Here is a 14,088-nt window from a genome sequence, read left to right on the forward strand (position 1 = left end):
CAACAGAATGAAACAAAACACATTCGGCATTCTTAAGGAGCTGGTTTAGACCAATAAATAGGCCTACAATAATAACAATGATATACAATAATGATATTTTGTTTACATTTTTCATATAAAAAACTAAGTTTAAAAAAAATAGCATCCTACCTGAATAGCGAGTTGCACAGTTGCCTACGTTCTTCTCATATTTGTCCACTACAATAGTAAAACGTATCCCCTTGTAGGCTTTTCACTGTGGGGGGAATTCAGACCCGAGTTAACCAAACGTACATGGAACATAATTCCCTTTCTATGCTCTTTTCTCTCTGTTCTGACCTTGAATTTAAGCATGAGAATAGCAAGCTATTCACCAGCTATTTGTTTGGGGTGTAGATGGAATAAATGAAGGTGTGGTGGTGTCTACAGATATGCCATATTCTGACCTTGACTTAATTCCAACACCTTTACACGTGAGGAAACCATGATTAAAGTCTAGTGAACCTACTGGTTCCAAGTGGAAAAAACATGGACTGAATTTTTGTAGATAGAAATAAACACCATTCTCCATGCACTTTAATTTACACTGAGTTGCACCCCCTTTTGCCCTCAGAACAGCCTCAAATCATCGGGGCATGGACTCTACATGGTATTAAGCATTCCACAGGTATGCTGGCCCATGTTGATTCCAATGCTTCCCACAGTTGTGTCAAGTTGGCTAGATGTCTTTTGGGTGGTGGACCATTCTTGATGCACAGGGGAAACTGCTGAGTGTGAAAAAAACCCCGCAGCGTTGCAGTACTTGACACACTGGCACCTACTACCATACCCTGTTCAAAGGCACTTGAATCTTTTGTCGGGGCGGCAGGGTAGCCTAGTGGTTAGAGCGTTGGACTAGTAACCGGAAGGTTGCGAGTTCAAACCCCCGAGCTGACAAGGTACAAATCTGTCGTTCTGCCCCTGAACAGGCAGTTAACCCACTGTTCCCAGGCCGTCATTGAAAATAAGAATTTGTTCTTAACTGACTTGCCTGGCTAAATAAAGGTAAAAAAAATAATAAAAATAAAAAAAAATCTTTTGTCTTGCCCATTCACCCTCTGACTGGCACACATATACAATCCATGTCTCAATTGTCTTGAGGCTTAAAAATCTTTCTTTAACCTGTCTCTGCCCATTCATCTACGCTGATTGAAGTGGATTTAACAGGTGACATCAATAAGGGATCATAGCATTCACCTGTGAGGCACACCTGAGTGAGCATGCGTTTAAATAATTAGCATTTATTTATTTATTTTACCGGGCTGATGGTGCCTGCTGCATCTTATGGTCAGTCTCAGCAGAGGGAGAGAGCAGCAGACTCAAGGTCAGTCTCTCAACATCCCTCCGCTCTCCCTTTCCTCCACTGACACTGACCAAAAAGGGACATCGTCTTCCAACTGATGGCAAAACTCGAGTCGCACCACATTATTTCTGCCTCATGCACAAATTCATGTTGTTACTCCAATGAACAAAGGAAGTGAAATATTCCTTGATATTAAAAAAGACCAAAGCCTCTAATATTAACAACGCAAGCCTATAGAAACACTTTCCTACTCATTCATTACTGCTGCAGCGATACAAAGTGTTGACAGTGCTGAGTAAGAACTTCAACATAAACACAGCTCTTTGCTGTATTCATTGACAGTCTTCTCTAGTCATGGTTTTAAATGTTATGAAATCTCACAGAATCAACTTTGCTGTAGCTTTGTACCTTCAGACACATGAAATGGTTCAAAATGACAACAGTTGCCTTCCCGGCGCGCAGGGCAGCTGAATCGGGTACACTTACGGCCAACAGCCCAAGACGGGGAAAAAAAATAATTTTATTTTTTTATTTTTACAGAAAAGTTTGCAAATCTACCAGGAATACCTTTGAGATCGACCAGTTCAATCTCGTGCATTTCTCTGTGGGCTGATATTTATTCTGCGGGACAGTCCCGGGGGAGCTGCGCGTGGCAGTCTCGGGCTAATGTTTTTTACATGTATAACTTGATAAGAGCTATTGATAAATGAGTAATCTGTTTGGATAAGGGAATTGTAAATATAAATTACACTTTTAAATCTATTTTATCTTAGCTGGAGACAAACGTGAAACCACTCATATGGCAGCAACCTGAAGCAAATCAACTTAAAGTAAAGTTTTAAATTTAAATTGTACAGCATTTTAACTTGCACTGATGGCCACTGTTAATTATAGGCTACCCAGACGTCCTCTGTTTCCTATTTGTATCATGTTAAGTATTAGCCTCTATCAGTATCGACTGTCAATATGCCTAATAACCACATATATTCAACTGCCAAATTACTGTTAGTTCTATTCAGTTGCTATAGCCTACATCATTCCATTTAATGACATGTTTCGATTACCTTCGTTTGCTTCCTCTGTAAACGGCGTCACGGCCGTGTGGTTGTTGCTGAGGATCATTAGTAACAAAACATGTAGGGTGATTAAATGGTTATGTAGCGGAGAGCAGACCAAGTCGTAACAGTTTGAACCCGACGCATGGTGCAATAATTAATTGGCCGTGTCATCACACAGTTCCGTGGTTAGTGCAGGCAATAGACATGGATGTTGCCTACTATTGTACACTATTCTCCCTATTATATTTCTGTGTACACTAATCTTCCAACATTACCATGGGTCGAAGAGCTGAATGTGGCAATTTACCATATTTCGGTCCTTATTATTAGGTATGCTATTAGCAATAAGCATTACCACCTGTAGCCCAACTGATGCAGCATAGGCTGAAGCATGGGGTTATCTGTCTGGGTTTACCCTGTTGGGCCAATCATTAGTTAGATCCCAAATGTCATCTTTTAACTAGTTACCATTCTATTGATGAATTTTATGTCCCAAACATCTTGCATAAACACTGAATATAATGTAAGCCTATATGTTTAGGTGACTTGGGGTAAACCTCCACCCGGGGCAACACGTTCCCTGTTTGTACTTCTCCAAGAAACCACTTCATAGGGTGGCGTTTTAAATCAAAGTTACTCTACAATTGACCTGTTAGTTAGCCCCACTCTCCCCTATGCACTCACAGGGATTTGCAGAGGTGTATGGTGCTTAACCATGACACTGCAGTTAGAGCATATTTAGGAGTTGACAAATAAATGAAGTAGGAATGGAAAGCTGGAATCGCCTTTTTAACAAAGGCCATTTAAACGGTTATTTTCCCCACAATTAGAGGAACAAGCCGACTATGTAAATAGATCAACTATTCTACTATGGGTTGTCTGATTTGTGGCCTGTTCTAGCGTGTTCAAAGTGCGCCACGACAGTTAAATGACTGCAGCGGAAACACTTCCAATATCCCATCGATCGATCTTGATATATGGCAACTTTCAGGATGAATCAAACCACTGTATTTTTTTATTCACCAATATATTTAGTGTGTAAAGGCTCTCTAAGCCTCTTTTTATGGTTCATAAATACTTTCCCAACCCTAAATAATCGACAAGATCAGAGTATTTTTAAGTCTACCAACTGGTGCTGAAACGGAGACGAATATGAATGTAATTTAGATGGCTTTATTTAATTTATCCCTAATATTCTGAACCCGTTCTTTCAATATATTCTAGTGAGTCTGATATGCACCCCGGGACAATTTGTCCTGCTACAATTGTATTTATCGGCTTTTAATTAATTTTATTGGCCAAAAAACGCCAATTACCAGCTAAGGAAACCCTGCTATCAAAATGCTCATACACATGCACAAACATGTTGTTGTGTTGCTTCAGCGCACCTCATGTTAACTGTACTACCTCATGTCAGAGGAATGGATCTTCTCCCTTTAATTAAATGGACCTAACCTAAATACTGTATGCTCGGATGCAGATGAGAGGAAGAGCTTGTGTATGTGTTTGTGTACATGTGTATCACTGTGTGTATTTAATGTTTGTTTCGTGGAACCCATCAACGAATACATTCTCTCAGCGGTTTTGAGAACCAATGGGCTGAGCTGGAGCGGGCTTTCCCTGAATCTTATTAGCCGAACTCCACGCCACATTTAGCCTGATTACAGAGCCGTCCAATAGTCTCTGCGGTCACTGACACACTAGGCCGTATTTGGAGAGCCGTGTGAAGCCCACTGTTTCTCCATCGCTAGAGTTAAAAACGAGGGGTTATTTCCACTTAATGAGGAACCTTGATTCTTTCAGTGTTGTTGACTCTTCCTCTGAAGGAAATGTAGTGATGGCTGTCTGTGCTCCAGACCCTGAAGGTAGGAACAGAGATGTTAACCCAGTTTTATTTCACTATGGTCCCACTCCCTAAGCGTTCGGCTCCCCGCACGAAACCTGGCTGGCCCCTCTACCCCCTGCTGGGTTAATGCAGTTTGATATTGACCTGAATTGCTATCTGCACTTTGGGAGAGTGGTTATGTGTGTGTTTGCGTGACACGTGTGGTGTGCGTGGAGTAGGAGGTAACAGTTCAGCGCATAGATTGGTATTGTGAATGGGTTGCTGGTGTAGCTAAATCCCAATCTTTGGGCTCATATTTGAAAATCTCCACTCCTTTTCTTGCTGTAAAGAAGAAACCCAACTATGTGTAGTGCAGCAAAGGTTAGCTTCGGTGTGTGTTACATTCTTCTGTCCCAGTCTAACAGACTGTTCATTGTGTCTGAGGGACAAGACAGAGAGAGGCCCAGACCTAGACATCTCCACTGTTGTTCTGTCTGGTCCAAATCGACTGTTTCCGCTAACTCTCTGTGATGTCTGTTGTCACGGTTCCTATGGTAACAGGTTTTAGTCTAAAACTGCTTCGGGATTTAAAGCTGTTATATGACATCGCTGTAGCTCTGATGCCGTACACGTTCAGACCTAGCAGATGTCTCTCACCAATTCAACAGAAACTCCCACAAAGACACTTACCGCACGCATCCATGGGAATGATAAGTAAAAAAGCTTTGCCTTTCTCATCCTCTCCCATTGTGTCCCCTCTCAGCCACCAGATCAGGTCCCTGCAATACAGCATCACTGGTGACGTCATCCTGGTGGTCTCTGGGAATGCCCAGGCCAAGGTGTTGGACCGCGACGGGTTCCCGGTCATGGAGTGTCCCAAGGGAGACCAGTACATCGTGGACATGGCTAACACCAAGGTACACACTCATCCACCACCTACTCTCTGATATGTGCTTCCTCTGTTACTGAGAAGGGAAGAGATATAGCCATCGGACACTATGGCCTTCCAGCCCCCCTGTCGGTGGCCACTCAAACAAGCATTCGGGCCTGGGCCTTAGCTTTGTGTCAGGGATGACCCCTGCACTGTATGTTCTGCAGCTGCAGGTTAGTTTGTGTATGGGAGTAATGATGTGTACTGTACTTCCAGCTGGGAACAGTCAGAGTGGAGTAGGAGAGGGTCACGATGACATTCACAACTAGATCATGCCGTGGTGACCGACCACTGACCAAGGTCGCGTTCGTTCAATGCGTCTTGGGTGAACAGTTTTTGCTGTCGAAAAGGCCGTTGCTGATTGTCCATTCGCAGAGCATGTTCTGCATGGTGGCTGAGACACCTGTGAGAATGATGTGATAGAGATGACTTCCCCAGTAGGAGAACTATTGTAGGGTGTTGCTCTGTCTCTCTACATTCCTGTGGATCCAATGCTCCATTGGGGCTGTTGCTGGCAGCAGGGTTTTGGGTAGTGAAGCTCTGCAGCTCTGCTGAAGGTGACCCAGCAAATGTAGTGTGTCCAAAACTAATTCTCTCACATCCCTACATCAACACCACACACACACACACACACACACACACACACACACACACACACACACACACACACTAGTCTCTCTCTTTCTCCCTCACTCTCTTCTGCTCTCTGTCTCTTGCACAGCACCCACCCATATGCTCTCTCACACACTCACTCACTCACTCTCTCACTCACTCACACACACACACACACACACACACACAGTGTGTGAGAGAGAGAGGGCTGGGAATTATCATGATACTTTGGTTAGCGATATGATATGCATTGCAATTTTCACGATTCTATATGTATTGCGATTCGACACTGTGATTTTATGGCAATTCGATGTTCTAAACATACTGCTCATCATGTCTGCTGCAGAGGGACAAGAGAGCCATGATAAAAATAAATAAAAAAAATAAATGTGTGTTTCACTCCAATTTTGTGGTGTCCAGTTGGTAGTTACAGTCTCATCGCTGCAACTCCCATACGGACTCGGGAGAGGCAAAGGTTGAGTGTCATGCGTCCCCCAAAACACGACCCGCCATGCTGCACTGCTGCTTGACACACTGCTCGCTTAACCCGGAAGCCAGCCGCTCAAATGTGGCCTATTCATTGCCTTACCTCCCTTTCTTACCTCATTTGCACACACTGTATATAGATTTTCTTCAACTGTATTATTGACTATATGCTTTGTTTATCCCATGTGTGTCAGTCTGGTTCTAATCAGGCATTGGCAGTTGGCTGTCCTCTCCTGTTCTGTTGGGGAGGAGGGGAATCAGAGGTGCATAGCAACGGTAGTTCCTCCAGTCCAATTAAAAGACTGTGAACGACCGGAGCTGTTTGTTTTGATGCCTTTTGCCAGAACGTGGAATTAATTCAGTCATTTACAAAACCATATAAGCGCTAAACATACAACACCATTTGTGGACTGTACCCTAAGCATTACAAGTATTGGTTGAAATACTTTTTTGTTCTCCATCTGTGAAAATTCAATGTAGTTCTTGTATTTTACAGTATGGGGAGATATAGCATTTAAATGCTATAAATGAGAGAGAATGACGGTTTGATAAGTCGTGGTAAAGGGGAACATAGTACAGTGGAAGCCGGGCCGTGTCCAGTCCCATGGTAAAAGGGCTAACAGGCAGGCCTCTTCAAAATTCACACACTGATGTCATTTTTCTCAACTCCTGTCCTTTCTGTCAGGTTGAGATATGTCATGTCTGAACTCTCGGCTGCACGTCGGAGAAATCCCCTGCCCTCTCGGTGCAAGAGGGCCTCTCTCTGGGCAGTCGCTCTTTGAAGATGTTATTTGTTATGGCTATTTCTGTGAGTGCTTTTTTTTACCAGAGCAGAACCCTGCTGGAGGTCACAGGCCTATGAGCTCTCAGTTTTGAGGCAGAGGGAGCTCCACTGGGCCTGGCTGGCTCTGGTGTTTAGGGGTCAGTGGCTCAGTGTCAGGGGGGTTCTCCTTCCCTGTAGGTCCATCTCTTTTCTCTGGAGAAGGACCAAGGGCTAACTAGGAGCAGTGAGATCAGGCTGCTATGCACGACGTGCCACTCCGTAAAATAGATGTTTGGTCGTTACTTGTTGAAATCCAGATTCCTCAGTGCTGATTGGGTCAAATTATAGCCATTTAACTACGTTTCTGTCTTTTAATTTCAGGGTCACACTGCCATGCTGAACAGCGGCTGTTGGCACCCCAAGATTAAGGACGAGTTTATGACCTGCTCCAACGACGGGTGAGTTGTATGTGCGTGTGCGTTTCTCTGTGCCGGTGAATCTGAGGTTCACAGGGACAGACAAACGCACTGTTATAAGCTGGTAGTGGTGGAAAAGTACTCATTTGTCATACTTGAGTAAAGATACAGTGGGGCAAAAAAGTATTTAGTCAGCCACCAATTGTGCAAGTTCTCCCACTTAAAAAGATGAGAGGCCTGTAACTTTCATCATAGGTACACTTCAACTATGACAGACAAAATTAGAAAAGAAATCCAGAAAATCACATTGTAGGATTTTTAATTAATTTATTTGCAAATGATGGTGGAAAATAAGTATTTGGTCACCTACAAACAAGCAAGATTTCTGGCTCTCACAGACCTGTAACTTCTTCTTTAAGAGGCTCCTCTGTTCTCCACTCGTTACCTGTATTAATGGCACCTGTTTGAACTTGTTATCAGTATAAAAGACACCTGTCCACAACCTCAAACTGTCACACTCCAAACTCTGGTGTCCTATATTTATATATTTACCGTACTCTGACATAGCTCGTTCTATTTCAGTATTTCTTAATTCCTTTATTTACATTTTTGGGGTTGCATGTATTGTTTGGTATTGTTAGTTATTACTGCACTGGTAATAAGAGGCTCGGGCCGACTCTCTTCTCTGTATACATCAATGATGTCGCTCTTGCTGCTGGTGATTCTCTGATCCACCTCTACGCAGATGACACCATTCTGTATACTTCTGGTCCTTCTTTGGACACTGTGTTAACTAACCTCCAGACGAGCTTCAATGCCATACAACTCTCCTTCCATGGCCTCCAACTGCTCTTAAATGCAAGTAAAACTAAATGCATGCTCTTCAACCGATTGCTGCCCGCACCTGCCCGCCCGTCCAGCATCACTACTCTAGATGCTTCTGACTTGTGGACAACTACAAATATCTAGGTGTCTGGTTAGACTGTAAACTCTCCTTCCAGACACACATTAAGCATCTCCAATCCAAAATTAAATCTAGAATTGTCTTCCTATTTTGCAACAAAGCATCCTTCACTCATGCTGCCAAACATACCCTCGTAAAACGGAATATCCTACCGATCCTTGACTTCTGCGATGTCATTTACAAAATATCCTACAACACTCTACTCAGCAAATTGGATGCAGTCTATCACAGTGCCATCCGTTTTGTCATCAAAGCCCCATATACTACCCACCACTGCGACCTGTATGCTCTCGTTGGCTGGCCCTCGCATAATATTTGTCGCCAAACCCACTGGCTCCAGGTCATCTATAAGCCTTTGCTAGGTTAAGCCCCGCCTTATCTCAGCTCACTGATCACCATAGCAGCACCCGTCCGTAGTGCACGCTCCAGCAGGTATATTTCACTGGTCACCCCCAAAGCCAATTCCTCCTTTGGCCGCCTTTCCTTCCAGTTCTCTGCGGCCAATGACTGGAACTAATTGCAAAAATAACTGAAGCTGGAGGCTCAAATCTCCCTCCACTAACTTTAAGCACCAGCTGTCAGAGCAGCTCACGGATCACTGCACCTGTACATAGCCCATCTGTAAATAGCCCATCCAACTACCTCATCCCCATACTGTTATTTAATTTATTTTGCTCCTTTGCATCACAGTATCTCTACTTGCACACTCATCTTCTGCACATCTATCACTCCAGTGTTTAATTGCTATATTGTAATTATTTCGCCGCTATGGCCTATTTATTGCCTTACCTCCCTTATCCTACCTCATTTGCACATACTGTATATATACTTTTTCTATTGTATTATTGACTGTATGTTTGTTTATTCCATGTGTAACTCTGTGTTATTGTTTTGTTGCACTGCTTTGCCTTATCTTGGCCAGGTCGCAATTGTAAATGAGAACTTGTTCTCAACTAGCCTTCCTGGTTAAATGCTTTTTTTTTTTACTGCTGAAGCTAGGAACTTTCAAAGCATTTCGCTATCCCCGCAATAACAGCTGCACTAGGCCGTTACCCGAAAATTGTATTTGATTTAAATGAACACGGCACTAGGCTGTCTCCTACAGCTGGAGGGCTCTATCAGAGCTGGGATGAGTGGCTTGATTGGTTTGAAAAGGGCAGTAATGAGCTGAATAAGGGTGCACTGCCATGTCTCACTGCTTTCTCAGAATGGCACCGTGCAACTCATGCCTACTTGGTCACTAATCTTCCTAACAGCAGGATTATGTGGATCAGGACCCCCACCAGAGAAGAAGACCCTAAACGATACTTACAGGGAATAAACTAGTCGGATAGTCTCACCGAAATGTAAGGACAGCAATGCCGGTGTATGATCACTAGAGTCTTTGTTTGAGCTGGGGTACAGTGGCTTATCCAGGATCAGCTGGAGGATTGCAAATTAACATATCCCTTTAAGACTAATTTTCATTGAGATCACCTGGGCATCAATATGGCCCTCTCGAAGTCTATTTCCAATTCAACAGTTACTAGGCAGTATAAGTTTGAGCTTCCAAAAATGCTGGTTTATCATTGCTGACAATATAAACTCAGCAAAAAAAGAAACTGCACTGTCAACTGTGTTTATTTTCAGCAAACTTCACATGTGTAAATATTTGTATGAACAGAAGATTCAACAACTGAGAGACAAACTGAACAAGTTCCACAGACGTGTGACTAACAAATTGAATAATGTGTCCCTGAACAAAGGGGGGGGGGGGGGGGGGTCAAAATCAAAGGTAACAGTCAGTATCTGGTGTGGCTACCAGCTGCATTAAGTACTGCAGTGCATCTCCTCCTCATGGACTGCACCAGATTTGCCCGTTCTTGCTGTGAGATGTTACCCCACTCTTCCACCAAGTCAAGTTCCCAGACATTTCTGGGGGTAATGGCCCTAGCCCTCACCCTCCGAACCAACAGGTCCCAGACGTGCTCAATAGGATTGAGATCCGGGCTCTTCGCTGGCCATGACAGAACACTGACATTCCTGTCTTGCAGGAAAGCACGCACAGAACGAGCAGTATGGCTGGTGGCATTGTCATGCTGGAGGGTCATGTCAGGATGAGCCTGCAGGAAGGGTACCACATGGGGGAGGAGGATTTTTTTCCCTGTAACGCACAGCATTGAGATTGCCTGCAATGACAACAAGCTCAGTCCGATGATGCTGTGACACACCGCCCCAGACCATGACGGATCCTCCACCTCCAAATCGATCCCGCTCCAGAGTACAGTCCTCGGTGTAACGCTCATTCCTTCGACGATAAACGCGAATCTGACCATCACCCCTGGTGAGACAAAAGCGCGACTCGTCAGAGAAGAGCACTTTTTGCCAGTCCTGTCTGGTCCAGCGACAGTGGCTTTGTGCACATAGGCGATATTGTTGCCGGTGATGTCTGGTGAGGACCTGCCTTACAACAGGCCTACAAGCCCTCAGTCCAGCCTCTCTCAGCCTATTGCGGACAGACTGAGCACTGATGGAGGGATTGTGCATTCCAGGTGTACCTCGGGCAGTTGTTATTGCCATCCTGTACCTGTCCCGCAGATGTGATGTTCGGATGTACCAATCCTGTGCAGGAGTTGTTACACGTGGTCTTCCACTGCGAGGACGATCAGCTGTCTGTCCTGTCTCCCTGTAGCGCTGTCTTATGCGCCTCACAGTACGGACATTGCAATTTATTGCCCTGGCCACATCTGCAGTCCTTATGCCTCCTTGCAGCATGCCTAAGGCACGTTCACGCAGATGAGTAGGGATCCTCTGTATCTTTCTTTTGTTGTTTTTCAGTCAGTAGAAAGGCCTCTTTAGTGTCCTAAGTTTTCATAACTGTGACCTTAATTGCCAACAGTCTGTAAGCTGTTAGTGTCTTAACGACCATTCCACAGGTGCATGTTCATGAATTGTTTATGGTTCATTGAACAAGCATGGGAAACAGCTCTTTACAATGAAGATCTGTGAAGTTATTTGGATTTTTACAAATTATCTTTGAAAGACAGGGTCCTGAAAAAGGGACGTTTCTTTTTTGCTGGGTTTAGTTTCCCATCATCTCACTTGTCACCAGCAGGGAGTCCTCCAGGCTAAGCTACGCCTTTGGGACCCTTGGTCTGTCCTCACCTCTCTCACAGTGTGGAGTTACCTCCTGGAGCTTTCATTGGGGAAAATCTCTGTTTTCAGAATACAATGGTAATACAATACAGAATTATCCATGTAACCTACTACACTTTCACAAGCCCTCTGTTTGTTATGTGTTCCTCTAGCCAATTGGTTTCCCCATAGAGCTTATCACAGGGGCTGTAGTGTTTCTATGTTTACAGGCGGGGTCCATGTGTGTTTCTCTGAACATGTTTATGTATGTGTGTATATGTGTGAGAGAGCGAGAGGGAGAGAACCCCAGTGATGAGTCTAAGTGAGTGTGACAGGCAGCGGAGCAGAAACCCAACACCATGATCAGGACTGAAAACAAGGCTGAGGAGGGTAGGGGCTGGGACCAGTGTTCACCTCTGACCGTCTCTTCTCCCTCCCAGATGTGGCGCTGGGGCTAGCTGCTTTATTTAGCTTTACTTTGGGTCCTGGGAATCCTCATGTGGCACGTTAGCACTGGGGGTTGCCAGCCCAGTTCTGGGAGTAGAGCAGATCAGAGCAGTGGACAGAGAGCCGTTTGCAGCCGCGGCCAGCTGTAGATGTGAAGGGTCCCCAGCGGGAGGGTCCGAAGCGGGTCACTACAACTCCCTGGGCCACAGGGACCAGGAGAGGAAGGGAATGTCCAGTGGCCTGCTTTCAGGAGGTCCCTCTTCTTTCAAAGTCTCTCTTCCTCTCCTGCCCTCCATCCCTCCACTCGGTCTCCCTCAATCACACGTCTCACTCTAAGGCCTCGGGGAACGGATGATTGTCGGGCGGATGTTGTGAAAGGGGATGTTTGGGACTTTTTATGACTGCCTCTTGTGAGCTAGGTGAGGTTCACTATGAGTAACTGAAGTTAGAACTGGAAGGGACTGAATGAGGCGTACGGTGAAGTGTTAGTCTCAATGAAGTGCTGCTGACAGTAAGAAACAGTTCATGCGTCGTCATTGGGTAATGATGATCAGCGTGGGAGGTACACCCAGTAGACCTCACAGCACAGGGAGCTGGGCTGTAGCCTGGGTTTTCACCTCAGGCAGTTATCTAAAGGCCCAGTGATTCTGAAGGGGTTGTATGAAAATGTATGCGCTCACTACTGTAAGTCGCCCTGGATATGAGCGCCTGCTGAATGACTAAATTGGAAATGTTGTCTCTCTCCTCCCCACTCCTGCACTCCCGTTCAGTGGTCCCAGTGGGGAGCCCGGATGTCTTGGCTTCTGTGTGTGTGCCTCTGTCTGACAATGGGCCAGATAAACCAGGACTATTTCTGAAGACCAGAGGAGGGCCAGCCGTACCGCCTGGTGCCGTTCGTCTGTCTTCCTGACAACAGACCAGTGTTACCACCCAGATTTAATAGTCTCTCTCTCTCTCTCTCTCCCTCTATTGTTCTGAAGCTGTTTTTGATGTGCTGCTTTCGATGCTTTAATGTACTAGCTCTTTCAGGGCTCTATACTGACCTTTTTTTACAAGGAGCACGTGTGCCCCTATGTTGAAATATTTAGAAGCACAATGACACATATTTAAGATAACAAGCCGTTTTCTTTAGCAATGGTGCAAGCATGTAGGTCATGTATCTGCACTCAGTGCATTCTCCATGGCTCTCGGGCTGCGGTACAGTGAAGTAATCATTGCAACAATTATCATCTAGGGGATTTTTTTGTGTTCGCACTAGTGCATCTAAATTAAAACTCCAGGTCTCACAGCAAACTATTTAGGCGCATATGGTGAGTCAAATGGTCGCACTGTCTTTACCCACACTAAAAAAATACAACAAATTACTATAGAATTCTTTAGTAAACTGTAGAATACTATACTACGCACTGTAGTGTCTCTCAATCATGTGTAGTACTTGTTGAAAAATACTATACTAAATACTACAGTATTATCCGCAAAACAAACACTGTAGTAAATACTACAGTAATGTCCGCAAAACACCACAGTATTTATTAATTAACATGTACCCTGCCCATTCTCCTCCCACATATCCCCATTTGTACACTATATACAGTCCATTCAGAAAGTATTCAGATACCTTAACTGTTTCCACATTTTGTTACGTTACAGCCTTATTCTAAAATGGATAAAATAGAAAATGTTCCTCATCAATCTACACACGAATCCCCGAGCTGACATGGTAAAAATCTGTTGTTCTGGCCCTGAACAAGGCAGTTAACCCACTGTTCCTAGGCCGTCATTGAAAATAAGAATTTGTTCTTAACTGACTTGCCTAGTTAAATAGAATAAATAAATAATAAAAGGTGCAAGGGTACCAAAAATGTTGTGCAACATTGAAGGTCCCCAAGAGCTCAGTGGCCATCATTCTTAAATGGACGAAGTTTGGAACCACCAAAACTCTTCCTAGAGCTGGCCTCGCGGCCAAACTGAGCAATCGGGGAAGAAGGCCCTTGGTCAGGGAGTTGACCAAGAACCCAATTTGTCACTCTGATTGAGCGCCAGAGTTCCTCTATGTTGATGGGAGAACCTTCCAGAAGGACATCCATCTGCAGCACTCCACCAATCAGGCCTTTTATGGTAGAGTGGCCAGACAGACTACTCCTCAGTAAA

General features: G+C 44.6%; 1 protein-coding gene across 1 annotated transcript in view; it reads left to right on the forward strand.

The window, feature by feature from the left end:
• The window catches only part of LOC139408775 (WD repeat-containing protein 70), an 84,382-nt gene that overhangs the window by 10,169 nt on the left and 60,125 nt on the right, over positions 1-14,088 (forward strand). The window contains exons 8-9 of the mRNA XM_071153086.1: positions 4,968-5,121; positions 7,378-7,454. Coding sequence (XP_071009187.1) covers positions 4,968-5,121; positions 7,378-7,454 — 231 coding nt within the window. The remainder of the gene's footprint in view (positions 1-4,967; positions 5,122-7,377; positions 7,455-14,088) is intronic.

Source organism: Oncorhynchus clarkii, chromosome 5, assembly GCF_045791955.1.
Source record: "Oncorhynchus clarkii lewisi isolate Uvic-CL-2024 chromosome 5, UVic_Ocla_1.0, whole genome shotgun sequence".
NCBI lineage: Eukaryota > Metazoa > Chordata > Actinopteri > Salmoniformes > Salmonidae > Oncorhynchus > Oncorhynchus clarkii.